The sequence below is a fragment of the Thermomyces dupontii genome, assembly GCF_041956625.1.
Source record: "Thermomyces dupontii strain NRRL 2155 unplaced genomic scaffold VTN31scaffold_4, whole genome shotgun sequence".
Taxonomy (NCBI): Eukaryota; Fungi; Ascomycota; class Eurotiomycetes; order Eurotiales; family Trichocomaceae; genus Thermomyces; species Thermomyces dupontii.
Genome location: NW_027192310.1, coordinates 604,005 through 618,630, shown reverse-complemented (window position 1 = coordinate 618,630; position 14,626 = coordinate 604,005). Strand labels below are relative to the sequence as shown.

Here is a 14,626-nt window from a genome sequence, read left to right as displayed (position 1 = left end):
TCAAACTCTACCCTCCGCAGCCATGCAGACCGTACACCGACAGTTCGGCCGGTTCATGAAACGATCCGCCGATGACAGCCAGATCTCGGTGCTGTTGAAGGAATTCGAGGATGCGGACAGGCTGCTGACCCGAGTAAGTAGTGATCGCAAGCCGCATCCCTGCAGGTGGGAAAGTTGCCCCCATTGACGCAGAAGCCCAGATCATCGAGTCTACCAAGGCATGGCGTGACTCCTGGGCTGCCATCCTGACGCACCAAGGACGATTAGTCCAAGAATTCGACAACCTGTATGCTCCCATCATTGGCAGCTCCGATCCCAACACGATGCGACCAAGTGTCGAAACGCCTGAAACGATCCAGAGACGGACGAGAAAGCTTTCCGAGGAATATGAATCGCTGCGGGATGACCTCCTGGTGGAAGTCAAAGCCGTCGATGAGCGAATGATATACCCCGCGCAGCAGGCCAAGGAGTTACTGCTGCCCATGAAGAAGACCATCAAGAAGCGCGAGGAGAAGAAGGTGTGCCCATGATTCATTCCCACCGACAAAGGCCCCGCAACAGGAGATATCGTTGGTTCTGACAATTGCGTGCTTGTTCACGGCTCTAGTTGGATTACGAGCATTATCAAGGTCGCGTTGACAACTACTCGAAAAAGACAAAGCGGTCTGATCGCGACAATGCGGCGTTGGCGAGGGCTGAATCGGATCTCGCACGGGCGACAGAAGTGAGCTCCCCACCCTCTGCTCCGCGATGAAGGGCGAACCGTCAGCTAACCCGCCGTCAACAGGAATACCAAGCTGCAGACGAGAACCTGCGCCAACACCTCCCGCCGCTGATCTCGACCGTCTTCTCGATCCTCCCACACTTGCTGGCGGCGCAGATCGAGATCCAAAACACCCTCCTGGGTCACTACTACACCGTTCTACATACTTACTGCGAGCAAGAGCAGTTTCCCTCCCCACCACCCCCGATGGAGCAGGTGGTGAGCGATTGGAAGTCCGCCTTCGTCCCGGTCCAGCAGCAAGCGGAGTCGCTGGCCTGTCTTGCAAACGGCAAAACCGTCCGGCAGGCGATGAATGGCGACGAACTCCCCCCCACCGCCGCCGGCGCCGGCGGCCCCGTCAATGGCTTCGGGTCTTCGCGTCGGCCCAGCAGCTTCCTGCACCATTCCCGTCCGTCGGCGGGCAACGCCCCTCCACCACCGCGTAACCTCGCTCCGCCAGTGCCCGTCTACGAGACCAAACCACGCCTCAGCGATCTCACCCACCTCTCCGGACGCGCCGCCGCCCGCTCTCCGTCACCATCCTCCTCCCCCGTGCCCGCTGCTGGTCCCTACCACCATCACACCACCACCACCACCACCACCAGCGTCACGAGCAATGCCGCCGCCATCGCTCTCAAGAAGCGTCCTCCCCCACCACCCCCTCCGCCACGCTCCTCTTCCTCCGTACAGCCCCAATACGTCACCGCTCTTTACGACTTTGGCGGCCAGGGCCCGGGCGACCTTGCCTTCCGCGAGGGGGACCGGATCCGCGTGCTGAAGCGGACCGAGAGCACCGACGACTGGTGGGAAGGGGAACTGCATGGCGTACGGGGCAGTTTTCCGGCAAACTATTGTCAATAAATGTAATCCCTAATACTGCTCTGTTTGGCTTTTTCTGTTCCGCAAACATGCTGTGTCTGGTTTATTGCGTACACGAGATATTCTGTGACGACGTTATTATTTTTTGGACTTTGTATGGGAATCAGCTGCAAGAAAAAGAGGATTGTCAATGAATACTCCGTGTATCCATCTTTTTTCCATGGCTTATGGACTCATATTCGGGATACTTGATCAGCTGGCATGTCTACTTTCAAATCCCTTGCACACGCTTGAATCCCACAGTTATGAGAACACCCTATCACGATGGATGACATACTTTGATATATTAATACAGACATTAACCACTGCATACATCAATCCAATAGCCTTGCCGTTCAGGAGATAACACCCAAGGAATGGTAGCCAACCAAGGACTCCAATAGGTTCATACAAACGCTCGTTCCGTGTCGTCTTCGGGCTGCTCCCGAGGTCCGCGACGACTGTTCAAGAATATATCAACCAACCGCTTGCTATCAATGGTTGAGTGAAGGCCCTCCAACGAGCGCAAGTCTTTGTCGCCCGGAGATGCTCCCTGGTTCTCCTTCAGTGCCCATTCAGGGACGGACCGCACTGTGTGGAACGACAAAGCTCTCGCGTCGCTCTTGTCCGTGACATGTCTGATTGTGGCCTGTCTAATGGGACTGCGATTCAGTCTGGCCTTCCGTGCCGCTCTCAGCGACATCATCGGTGTCGGGGAATGATTACAGTCAGCGACCTTTTCTGCTGCACACGGTGATGACAGGCTTGCGGCGTCATCGGCGAGTTGGCTGCGCTGATCATTTCGCATGATGCCTCCACTGCTGATATTATCGAGGCGATGTATGAAGTTGCCATCATCGATTTTCTGGGTCACCAGCCGCAGCGACCCCATAGACTGTCGACTTAACGGACGCGAGAAATTGCTTGTTCCAATGACTCTCCGACCCATCGATGTGGTTCTCGTATTGTCGTAGCGTGACGAGCTCGTGTCTCTTTCCCGTTGAATGGAGCCACGCTCTTCAGCTCCACTGACACATGGAGTCTTGTCGTGAGAAACATCAACTTGCATAGGTTGCCCATCCATTTCAGCCCCTTCTCGATGATGCGCCCGCACAGCTTGCGCAGTGCCTTCGACGGGAGCAAGACCGTCGAGACTGTTTATTTGAGCATGCATCCAGGACATCCAATCTTCAGTGGCCCCAACTTTTTTGCTTGAAGGATCATATGCAGTCTTCTCGCTGAATATCGTCGCCATGCCCGGCTGCACAGGACCGAGTGAATCGGTACTCGGGTTTAGATTCTCCCGGCTCAGAGCACGGCCGCTGGGTGTCTGAGAATATATACTGGGAGAATCGGGTACGCGCATCTTGCATGTCGTGTCAGAAGCTGTGTCGCCAGGTTGGTCTCCCGTTTCCCGCATAGACTTCATCGCAAGTCTATACGGACTAGGATTCTTTGGCTTCCCCGGAGGGGTTGCAGGAAAGAATGTCGATTCTGAATCACGAAGCGACAGCCTCGACCGGGCCGACGCCAGATTCCGGCTCTTGTGTCCTGCGGGGGAGTTGGCTCGGTAACTGCTTCCAGCACGATGAACGGTGGACGTCCGGCTTGGAGAGCTCTGTGGGTGAAATGGTATCGGGAAAGATGTTCGGGCAGTCTCCATCGAAGTGTCACTTGACATATGACGGATACTCTGGGCTGCTGATTGGGAATGTTCAGGCGAGACGTGTGTGGGAACGGCAATGCCCCCTCTGACTGTTCCCGATGACATGATTCTTTCACCTTCTCTTGCGGCAGCTTCACTGATGTGCTTCATCAAAGCTGAATACACTCTCTGAGTGTCGACGACGCTACGAGTTTTGCGGCCGTCATTCAGCTCGTCCGCTACTGAATATCGCTCATTCGCAAAGAGACTGTGCTCGACATCTGCGTCCTCGTCAATGATTGAGAGACGACCATTATCTACTGGATGCCGCGTTGCTATGGTATTTGCAGCCGTCGAATCTGCCCAGCTGGTGACACGGGAAGCCGATGTTGCAATGCTCTCAAAGCTTCGCCTAGAGCGTAGAGCTTGAGACTGACCATCGATCTTTCCCAAAGGACTGCAAGACTGATGAGTATTTCCATACCGTCGACAGCTGACGGGAACAAGGTGTCTCACCTATCGGGCATGTATGCAGCAGCATGACTCGACGCTGAGTCCATCGATTGCGGCTCCGAATGTTGATTTCCAACGGAGTCAACATGCCCAAAAACTCGTTTCAGGCGCTTCTTGATATTGAGTGACAACACCCGCGCCTTCAACTGCAGACCACCTCCACTGGAGCTTCTGCGGACGCCTACGTCCTCATCGGGACTGTACTCCCTCATGGGCCTCACTGTCTTTCTCAGCGTCCTTTGCTCATGTCGAAGCTTTCTCGAGAGCAGTGACTGGCGGCATTCAGGGGGCGAATCCTGTATTGGCATACCAGATTGCACATCAACGCGCTGACTGGCCATGCTTTTGGAACGCCGGAGTCCGCGTAGAGAGTGATAGAATGACATTGAGTGGCGAAGAGCTCTATGATGATCATTTCCACGAGCATGTTGCGAGATCGCAGGACTTGTGTCCATCTGGGCCTTGGAAATACTTGCCCTCGCACGCCCTCGCGTAGAGAACATGGACCGAGCTTTTCGCAAGCGCCGGTATGATGACGGGGTATCGAAGTCCGGGCATCCATAGCCCTGAAATTCACGAATAGACAGTATGTCTCCTGGTGATCCTGCCTCGCTCGAAGCTGGTGGTACATACGGGAGTGTTGGGGATGTTTGGGGGATAGACATGTTGCTGCTCAGGTCAATGTTGTCCCTACAGCGTACACTTGGGGCCCGATGCGGGTGTTGCGAGCTGGGAAGAGGCCTGGAAGTCACATCTGCCGAGGATTGATCGTCAGAATACCCCTGAGATGATCTTTGTCTGGCCTGCGCCATCGCGCGAGTAGCTGCCGCGGTGGCGTGTACTCTTCCCACTCCTAAATCTACAGGTCCAGGCAGCGGAGGCGGTTGGCGACGGCGGTGGGAGAAAGGGGCAGACTTCGCTCGCCGCAATCGATGTCCTGCATCTGATGCCATCAACGGATGATCCTGGCTGAAGATACTGTTCCTATGCTGCGAAAATGGATATAGAAAGACGAAGATACGATGGAGGTCTGAAAGCATCGTAAGCTGCCCGGGGAAAGTTTTCGAGAGGTCGGACGAAATGAGGAAGGCGCGAGACCCCCGGAAAGGCAGGTGCGATCCAGATTGCTTATGAGATGATTTCTCCGTCTATTCGTGGCACATTTTTTTTGCTATACATACACGCAGACATGTACCACCAGCAGGACGACTGAGAGGAGATGTGGCAGTTCAGTGCAGCCGACTGGAGTGGGGTCATCATTATGCAACGTTGGATCGTTTCCCCAAGCCCGAGGGAAGGCCGCTCATGAATATTTCGTAGTACCAGCGATGTCTTTGAATGACAAAGTACCTAGGCTCATGCGCGGTCCCCCCAAAGACCAACAATCGCCATCGTCAAGGCAGCGCCGGAGAGCCATGTTCGGACGGAGTGAAGCTTCCGCTCTTGATCCATGTCTTGTTCCACCATCTCGCCGTTCACATCCGATTCAGCTTCCACCACGACCAGATCTTCATCCTTCTTGGGCGACTGTGAGGGTTGCTTTCTGAGACCCAGAGAGGGCACGTCAAGATCCCCTAGAACACCGCACGCCCAACCTTTGAGACCGAGTTGCCGGTTGAACCAATAGTCCACTCCAAAGGCGCCCAGAGTCGAGGTGATGGAAACCCATAGGAGATAAGGATGCTTGGCGCGCTTGGGAGCGACTAGCCACGCAAAGAGGAGGCAGCCTGTCGAGAGATTGGCCAAGCGAAGCGCATGTTTGCGAGAGCTTCGCTTGAGAGCTTTCAAAGCTCGAGTACCATTGGCTGCAGTTGGGAGGGCCTTAAGAGACGGGATGACGATGTTCGCCATGGAATAGGACAGCCCCTGGTGACAACCAATGTCAGAATGTCGTATGTACTATCATCTAGGTAGCGGACAGTTGGGCGATACATACCGTCAGAAGGCCCAGGGACACTGTCCCGACGAATTTTGTAATCCGAATAGGGCACAGCATCCTGCTTGCAGACTCTGAACGACAGAATCTGTCAGTGTCTGCTAACTGGCAAGAAAGGATGAGAAGGAGCCGGCGGATGGGTGTTCGTTCGGAAGCAGATGGAATATGACGTTCAGGGCTGGTCGCAATTCCGCTCCGTTGATTGGTTCATGAAACACGGCCAATCACCATGTCCATCTCGACTCCTGAGTAAACCGTCCTGCTCGTACCTTGGTCGGGCACAATAATACTCAAGAGCAACATAAACTTCCTTCACAGTAAACACTTTTCGCCTATTCTTGCTGTAGCTGCGTCGATCATTTTCCAGGAATCACCGGGACACCTTTCGGCAGAATGATGAAGCAGAAGAGGACATCCCCACCCGTCTGCGAGCGAATCACATCGCTCAGTGGGCATCTATAGATGCATGATTGGTCTAGTGGTAGAATTCATCGTTGCCATCGATGAGGCCCGCGTTCGATTCGCGGATCATGCATTCTCTTTTTGCCTTTTTTTTTTTTTTTGACATAAAGTCGTTGATGAGTTCACCAATCAGTTGGCGAGTTATTTATGTTTTTGCTGTCGAGACAGCAGATGGGATAAGGCTCTGTACGTGCTGGACGCTAACCATGCGAATTGGCGCCGATCAGCCTTGTTAATAGTTAACGTCAGTTTCCAGAGAACCGACCCTGCTATGACCTTGCACTGCAACGCTGAAAACATAGCGCTGCATGATCAACCATGGAAAGGCTCAGCATTTACATTCTCACGTTTAATTGTGCTCGCAATGTAGTTCCTCGAGAACATTTTGCAACGAATTTCTTCCATGCCTTAGGTCCCTCAGAATCCTTCATCCCACACGTCCTTGTTGTGTCCCTCCAAGAGATCGCGCCTATTGCATACGCGTTCCTGGGAGGTTCATTATTGCACCCCTATTTCCATGCCGTCCATGCCGCAGTCGAGCTGGCGGTACGGAAGCGATGGGGGAATGGTGTCAAGTACACGAACCTGGTGACCGAATACTGCGGGATGACGGGGATTCTGGTATTTGTGCGTACCGATGTTGCTCACCGTGTTGCTTTGGTGAGCACTGCCGCTACGGGACTCGGAGTACACGACATGGGCAACAAAGCGGCGGTGGCCGCTCGGCTGGCTTACAGGGTCCCTGACACGGACGAGGATGTGGAACTGACCTTCGTTGCGGCCCATATTGCACCGATGGAGCACGATTTCAAGCGGCGGAACGAGGATTGGCGGAAGATTGTAGAGCGGTTAGTCTTCGTGCGAGATGTGCAAACAGAAGGCGAGGAGCAGCACGGAGGAGCGGCGGAGGGGGAGGAGGAAGCCACGGCACTGCTCCAGCAGCCGCAACAACGGATCGAGTCGGGCATGTTTACTCCGCGAACACATCTCTTCTTTGCCGGAGACCTGAATTACCGCACATCCGATCGATCGCCTACAAGGGATGATGTAGCGCGGTTTCCACAGCCCGTGGATGACGTAGCCCATTCCAGGCATCATTCGCAGCTCTTTAGGCACGATCAGCTCACGCGGGAGCGACGGGCGGGCCGAACACTGCATGGTCTCGTGGAGGCGCCCGTCGCTTTTCCGCCGACATACAAGTACTCCGAGGCGGCTCAAGCTGCAGCTACCCGTCTCGGCGGCGTCGAGGAGCCAACCGCATGGTACTGGGCCTCGAATCGGTGGCCGAGTTGGTGCGATCGCATCTTGTATCTGGACATGCCGCCGTGGATGAAGGGTGATGGCGAGATGATCGAAATTCATGGCTACGATGCGTTGCCTCTCTTCCCTACGTCCGACCATCGCGCGGTGGGTCTTGCGGTTTCGGTGCCACTGCAGCCCATCCATGAAGCTCCCTCCTCGCCAGCGACCACCGCCCTGGACCGGTACAACGATGTGCGGTGGTCACCGCCGTTTCCGATCGATCCGAATTGGAGATCCAAACGCGCCGTAGCGAGAAACAAGGAGATTGCAGTCGGGGTTTCTGCGTATCTCGCATTGACATGGAAGGGAAATGGCCTTGTCCTGGCTACCGGGTTGGGCATCTTTGCCACATGGACAGTGCTGCGATGGCTGCTGGGCGGGGGGGCTGTGATGGGAGCGGTGTAAACCGGTTCGAATCTTTTTGAGTGTAGATGGTTCCGATGGCAATAATAATGATTACGATGACATTTTCACAGTGGCTACATGCCCAGGTTGGCTACGTACTAGTAAGTACTGTACTGTTACTCCGTATGTACTGTGTGTGTTCTCTTTAGGGTTTGGAACCCTGATGTAGATCATGTAGATGCTCGCGTCAGGCATCATGTCCCCAGGCTTGCATGTAAATGCCACAAGATGAAAACTGATCTCCACGGAAAGCCACGATCAAAAGGGGGAGTTTCAGAAACCGACAACCCAGGTGGCTGACGCATCAGCGCATCAACACAGTTGTTTTTTTGTTTTTTTTTTTTTTTTTTTTTATTTGTATTTGCCTGGACGGCGTGTCAGACCCACCACTCCGACACTGACACCATATTCCCGTGCGAAGAAGATTCGAAGAAACGCAACCAGGCAGCCCTAATTTGGACCCCTCGCAGGCTCGGACTGAGCAGAGCCTCCCGCAGTCCCGCTGCTCGGAGACCTGAAACGAAGGGTTTGATTGTCCGCTCCTCTCGGCTCTCGGGGCTCTCGGCACTTCAATTGTGTGCGCCGATGCGTGGTGGCCACACTTGGCTCTCGTGTCCCAGGGCCATGGGTATGGACCTGGACCGGTCGCCGAGACCGCCGCAAGCTGAAATCGAGGCTTTGATCAAATGCGGTTGGTTGAGAGATACTCCCGCGGTTTCCGGACGCCTCGTGTAGTGTAACTGGCTGAAGGCCTTGGGGTGGAGGGCAATCAAACCTGGGTCCAGCCCCGATCGGAGGGAGGATTCTTTGAAGATGCATCCATCATTCAGGGTTGGTTGGATTCTGAGAATTCTGAGAATAACCCCATCACCATATGGGGTACAGTACAGTACTGTACTCTCAAGGAGAATAATAAAAATGGCCGCTGAATGACGATGAGTGATTCTCCGATTACCCAAAATCGACAATGACCGAGTCAATTGGAAATTACTCGATTCGTAGCCGAACAAGTGATCTTGTTCCTGTAATCAAACGATTTATTCACATCGTGAAGTACTTATATTTCTCTTGGCTCCTCTTATTTTAACTCCGTGTCTTCAGGCTCGACTCGCTTTTATTTTATTTTTTTTTTTGTCTTTCACAAATTTATAGGTACAGCTTGTTCCTGGACGTGATTTCCACCCGTTTCCTCTGCGATCCAATCCTCCGTCTGGCACAGATCAACCTTGGGCCATCTCTAGCCCAACGGCCAACTACAGACCGTCCGCACCAACCAAGGCTGAGGGGGACCCAAATCCCGCTCCTGCATATCTGCAGCCCGACGTCATTTGACCCAACCTTGACTACCCTAGCGCGTTTAGATCTGGACCATTGGCCCGTTTCGAGCCGACGTTCCATACCTAGTTACTATTTGATTCCATACGGATTCGCTCCTAGAGTGCTTATATTTACCTCCTCGCCTCCAAAAGCTAAAAGTTCTCCCCTCCTTTGATCAGAACATCACACGCCCCCTCTTCTGGTTCTGAGAGAACTTGGGACTCGGTGCGCCACACCCCGCATTTTCATTGAAGCCAAAACGATCCGCAACCATGTACTCGTGCGTCAACTATCCGCGAGGTTGCCGGGGCCGCGTGAACGTGGAAGGCACCAAATGCAGCGACTGCATTGTGAGTGTGCATTTTCTGGTTTTTGCTTGCTTCTCTCCAGACTGACTGTTTGTCCAGTCGCTCAATCTCCGCCGGCCCTCGGAGCGAAGAGTCGCGTCGCCATTTGCGCAAAACCGAGAATATCGACGGCCCATTCGCGTTGAGTTCTCGGCCCATGACTCCGCGGAGAAAACGGCCGAGGCGTAGGGCGGGCTCCTTTTCGCTTCTCTTCTTCTATCCACTTTCTTTGGTTGACACGATTTCATGGACTCGGGAGGCACTCTGAATTCGTCTTTTTTTTTCTTCTCCTAGCGACGGCGTTATCTGTTCTCAGTCGTTGATTCTGCATCATGTTGCATGGGCCTGCATTTGTCGGACATTGTGGACTTGTTTCTTTCGGCACTTTACAACAAGCCCGCGTCGAGCCGAATCGCCAGCCGGACCTCGCGAGCGGACAACGCGATCGACTTTCCTTTTTCTGATACAACCATCGTTTCTTTTGATTCCTGCGGGGCAGGCCTTTGACTACTACTGCTATGGGAGGATTGCTTTGAGGGTCACGGGCTGTTTGATTGCATTGATATGTCATCCATCGTTTTGGTTGCATTCAAATCCTGTCGTTTCAATCTGCGTCAATATTGACATATGATTATATGATCTAGAGGTAGTTAGTCGTTTATAGAATTCATTGCACCATTGCAACGAGCACTCATTCTGTAAACTGTGAAGTCTCGAAGCCGGTGGACAGAAGTCGTGCATCCAAGTCCTGGCTGACATGCCTTTTTTTTTTTTACTATTTTCGAACTTTTTTGATTGTTAACAGTGTACACTACAGTTAAACCATTGCGCGAGCGACTCCAGAAAGATCTCAATACGTCATCGTACATGTATTGATGTACAGAGGGATTTCTCAGCCCAGCAATTCACACCGCACAGCGAATAGAAATCCACGGTTGCCGATCATCTGACCACAATCCTTTTACCACCATGTAATAATGATACCCGATGGCCCGGGGGAAAGCCCAACAAAGAAGCGGCCCCCCGAAAATCGACATGATTGGACAATTGCAGCACAAGCAAAAGCACATGTCGACATGGGATGGGGAAAAGGGAAGGAAAAATAGATAGGTTATTACTGTAGTTAGTATTACGGAGAAACAACGGAGTCGGCCAACTCCATAAAGAAACTCAGCCCTCCTCCGTCAACCCTAAGCCCTAAAAGCCTCCGAAGGACTCCGGAAGGCGATCGTGAACTTGCGGAGAACTTACCTGCACATTGCTAACCCTATTGGTTCTAGTGGTTGCCCCGTAACAAAGACTAGTACCGTACTGGGTTAGGTTGATCTTCGGATGGTGCCCATGACGTAAGGAAAAGAGGTCTTCTTCGGATCCAGGGAGGGGTTTCTAAGTAAGGACCAAGACTGGCCTGCAGGAGACTGAGGAGAGCAAGTACAGTCACCTACTCTGTACCGTACCTACCTGTTGACTGTTCCTCTCATTGTGACCAGGTACGTGATTCTGTCTATTAATTCCCCATCTGGTGCGGAATAAGTAATAGATCTCTAAAACAACAACCTGGTGATGGTCCAATTTCCCTTCTTGGGATATGAGGAAGGGTTCGCCCCGGGTTGAGACGAGGGGGCTTGTCATGTTTCAGAATTAGAAATTTTTTTTTTTCGTGGTGCCGAACTGCCGTGAAGATGATGGATTTCTTCAGGGGTTCGACAATTCAGGGCAAACTCATTTGTTTGCCCGAGTTTCAGACGGTCTTTGTTGCCGCACACCATGGACTTTTTCTGCATTGTAGCCCAACATAGTTGCCCATGATGGTGGTTGTGATGTATGAAGTTGTAACTTCACAAAAATTGCGCAATGCTGTACGACACGACGGAGTAACAGGTACAGGTAGGTAGGTAGGTATGACTTGAAGCCGTTCAGAGTTAGGGCTGGAGAATCTGTGTTGGCAACCTTGTCCTTCACCCCGTACACTGCACTTTCGAGAAAATAGGACAGACTGGCTCTCGAACAGTGCTTCGATTTCAATTCGCCTTGGTCCTTCGATCATCGAGGCGTATCCTCGGAGACCAGATATACAAACAAAACTAAGTTATCAAACAAACATCCGGATGACGATGGAAAGAAACGATCAATTACTCCGTTGGGCGTTAGGCAGCCCGTGGCGTATGCAAGCAATATTGTGAGTTTGTGACATGCATGCTGCTAATCGACCCCAATATTCGACTAGTCATATATTCTCCGCGGACAAGCGTGAAGTCGTACCATTCGGTCTAGCCAAGAAGATCAGATAACTAGGTAGTAGCCTACCTACCGGACTCTAAATCTGTATATGTTGCCTGGAAGCAGTCTGTCAGTCCAGCATCGTGGGATGTGTTGGCTGTCCTAGATACCTGATTTGTTGTTGGTGTAGACTACAATCCCCTGAAACGTCAGTTGCAACCACCACGCCTGAATTCCAGCGCCCAATTGGGCTCCGATTTCGTTCCATTGCAGTGGTTCAACTACAGTAACGAACTCGATACAAAATCTCAGAACTTTACCCCGTGGTACGGAGTACCCCATACCTATTTTGTGGTAAGTACTCCCCACTGTCTGCGGTGTACTGTATCATCCCCCTGACTTGGCAAGGTTCCAGAATCCGAGGGAAAAATAAGGTTGCAAGCCTGCTTCTGCATGTAAGCAATGGGCTCATTCGATCAATTCCTCGATACAGGTAATCCTGCACGAAACGATCGATTAGTCCAGAAGTTGATTCGTCTGTTTGCGATAGGTATTTACCGTACCCCAATTCGGCACTGCCCGACAAGAAAAGCACCGTCGTCTCGATTCCCTGCGATTGAGGTGTTGGCCGTGCCAATCAGCCTCTCTCGAGGAATTAGAAATTCTGGAACTCAGCATGTATGTACATATGTAGTATGGAGTCCCAGGAGTTAGGATCCTGCAAGTCATCCCTAAAAGCGACCAATCGGTGAATTGTCAGATTAGGGCTCCATGTACGGAGTACAAAACGGGAAATTTTCTAGAAGCATTTGGTGATTGATTGCCTCCAGAAATTTGATCAGTCCCGCCTCACAACCGTGAACAGGTTCAAGCACTGCAATGGCTAACAAGATGATAGGCATGTTCCTTTGCTTCGTGAGCGCATGGCCAAGAACGAGGCATTTTTCTCATTAATAGGCGACAGTTGCGTTAGACAAGGACTTTGTTATTCGCTAAGCCTCAACGCCTAGGAATACTCCGTACAGCGTTCTTGAGAAAAAAAAAAAAAAAAGGGCCGGGTCGGCATCAGCCTAATAACAACTGCCCTTTCTCAGCAAACCAAATGATGCAACAAATTCAATCGCATCACCCAATCAAAGACACCTCCCTGGACAGATTCAGGGATGCCACAACCCTGGCCCCAAGATTTCTTCGCACATCCACCGCGCAGTCTGCGTATGGAGACTCCAATACTTGTCATTTTCAACCAGACTCTCGTCGGAAACCGCCCGAGCGGGCGCCCCATGGTCCACTCTTGCCAGCGCATCAAAGATCACCAGCTGATCTCGCATATGGACGTCCACGCAAGGCCGATGACGACTCGGCGTCTGGTCGGCCGACTCGGAAGAGTCTTCCGGTAGCAGTTCCTCGAGCAGATTGCCCACGCAGCTGTCGACGAAGGCGTCCAGACTGGACTGTTTCTCTGAGTTTTGATTCTTCCCAGCTGCTTGTCGTGGGCCCCTTTTCGAGTCCTTTTGTTTTTCGTATTTATACTGGTTCTTGTTCTTGCTCCTCCTGCTCTTGCCTTTGCCCTTGCCACCGTCGCCAAACCCGCCAAAGAGCCCATCAACGCCGAGCCGGAATCCGTTCGCCGTGTGCGCCACTAGTAGAATGTAGATGTGTGCTTGATGGTAAGTTTTCTCGGACGTGTGGATGGTGACGGGGATTTCTTTCGCATCGTCTTCGTCTTCACCTGCTGTCTCGATAGTATCTTTCTCGTCCACATCTCCGCGCTCCGGCCCTCTCTGTGCCAATGATTTCAGAGCCCGTCCAACCGCCTTTAGCGTTTTGCCCGCCAAATACTCTCGAACAGTCGTAGTCCTCCCCCCTTCGCTGCGGTTGATCGTCTCCAACGGATCATCCGGCGCCAACACCGTCACTTCAACCCCAACCACAGCACCCCTCGTCCATCGATCCAGGTGCAGCATCGGAAACCGCGCCGTCTCGGGCCCGTCACCCTCCAACGGGGTTATCCTGATCTCGACGGCCCCCCGGTTCGCGGCTCTCGGCCCCGTCGACCACCCCCGCTCCCGCAGCCGCACGTCCAGCGCCGGGAACCCCAGCCGCCGAAGCGTCGGCACCAGCACCTGCGCCACGTAGTCAAACGACGGCGCCTTGGGCACGTTTGTGCCGCCCGTGATGCGCAGGTGCAGCTTCCCGTCCTTCCTCCTCCCTGGCCCAGACCCCCGCCCCGGCCCGCAAGAGATACGGATACAGCGCCTGGAAGACCAGAAACACCGACCCGGCCGTGGGCAGCTCGATCACGTATTCCGGCTGAACGGCGGCAGCGGCAACAGCTATGGGAGTAAGAGTAGCACCATCACCAGTCGCCCGCTCACCACCATCGACCCTACTAGGAGTCGTCGTAGTACTACTAGTACAACTAGGAGTAGCTCCCCACTCGGGAATAAACTCGACTGTCTCCGACCCGGCCTCCGCCCCCGTCACCTCTGCGCGGCAGACCTCGGCCAAGAACCTCACCGCCGCGACGTGGGATCCCTTGAGTCCCTTCTTGCCGCCTTCCCGCTTGCCTCTGATATGTGTGATGGTGATGGGTTTCCGGGTCAGGGACGATAGCGTCAGCGCGTTGCGGACGAGTTGTCCGCCGCCTTCGAGCGTTCGTCCATCGATGTGGTGATGCTGGCGGACCCGCTCAGGGGAAGAAGCAACGATGCCGTCTGGTTCGACCATTGGGCTTGCTCAAGATTCTGTTTTGTCGTGCATGGTATTATTTGGCTCTTTGAATTTTGGATTATAGGTAGGGGAATCACGTGGCGATGGTCTCTATCTAGATGATCAACATATTCACAGCCCATCGT

General features: G+C 53.1%; 7 protein-coding genes and 1 non-coding gene across 8 annotated transcripts; 4 read left to right on the top strand and 4 right to left on the bottom strand.

The window, feature by feature from the left end:
• Positions 1-22: 22 nt before the first annotated feature.
• On the top strand, positions 23-1,624 carry VTN31DRAFT_4721 (uncharacterized protein; the record flags this gene model as incomplete). The annotated part of the gene is made up of 4 exons (XM_069405141.1): positions 23-133; positions 201-518; positions 608-724; positions 788-1,624. 4 exons carry the CDS (start codon positions 23-25, stop codon positions 1,622-1,624), a joined length of 1,383 nt encoding a protein of 460 aa, XP_069260234.1.
• A 403-nt stretch (positions 1,625-2,027) lies between these two features.
• VTN31DRAFT_4720 (uncharacterized protein) lies at positions 2,028-3,991 on the bottom strand (the record flags this gene model as incomplete). The annotated part of the gene is made up of 2 exons (XM_069405140.1): positions 2,028-3,723; positions 3,783-3,991. 2 exons carry the CDS (start codon positions 3,989-3,991, stop codon positions 2,028-2,030), a joined length of 1,905 nt encoding a protein of 634 aa, XP_069260233.1.
• Positions 3,992-5,135: 1,144 nt separating this feature from the next.
• Positions 5,136-5,775, bottom strand: VTN31DRAFT_4719 (uncharacterized protein; the record flags this gene model as incomplete). The annotated part of the gene is made up of 2 exons (XM_069405138.1): positions 5,136-5,645; positions 5,716-5,775. The coding sequence occupies 2 exons, from the start codon at positions 5,773-5,775 to the stop codon at positions 5,136-5,138; spliced, it is 570 nt and encodes a 189-aa protein (XP_069260232.1).
• A 404-nt stretch (positions 5,776-6,179) lies between these two features.
• VTN31DRAFT_t56 lies at positions 6,180-6,250 on the top strand. The gene has a single exon. It is a non-coding gene; the product is annotated as a tRNA-Gly (tRNA).
• Positions 6,251-6,495: 245 nt separating this feature from the next.
• VTN31DRAFT_4718 (uncharacterized protein) lies at positions 6,496-7,884 on the top strand (the record flags this gene model as incomplete). Its single annotated transcript, XM_069405137.1, has 1 exon — positions 6,496-7,884. One exon carries the CDS (start codon positions 6,496-6,498, stop codon positions 7,882-7,884), a length of 1,389 nt encoding a protein of 462 aa, XP_069260231.1.
• A 1,589-nt stretch (positions 7,885-9,473) lies between these two features.
• On the top strand, positions 9,474-9,737 carry VTN31DRAFT_4717 (uncharacterized protein; the record flags this gene model as incomplete). The annotated part of the gene is made up of 2 exons (XM_069405136.1): positions 9,474-9,551; positions 9,609-9,737. 2 exons carry the CDS (start codon positions 9,474-9,476, stop codon positions 9,735-9,737), a joined length of 207 nt encoding a protein of 68 aa, XP_069260230.1.
• Positions 9,738-12,925: 3,188 nt separating this feature from the next.
• Positions 12,926-13,735, bottom strand: VTN31DRAFT_4716 (uncharacterized protein; the record flags this gene model as incomplete). Its single annotated transcript, XM_069405135.1, has 1 exon — positions 12,926-13,735. One exon carries the CDS (start codon positions 13,733-13,735, stop codon positions 12,926-12,928), a length of 810 nt encoding a protein of 269 aa, XP_069260229.1.
• A 172-nt stretch (positions 13,736-13,907) lies between these two features.
• Positions 13,908-14,498, bottom strand: VTN31DRAFT_4715 (uncharacterized protein; the record flags this gene model as incomplete). Its single annotated transcript, XM_069405134.1, has 1 exon — positions 13,908-14,498. One exon carries the CDS (start codon positions 14,496-14,498, stop codon positions 13,908-13,910), a length of 591 nt encoding a protein of 196 aa, XP_069260228.1.
• Between the last annotated feature and the right edge of the window lie 128 nt (positions 14,499-14,626).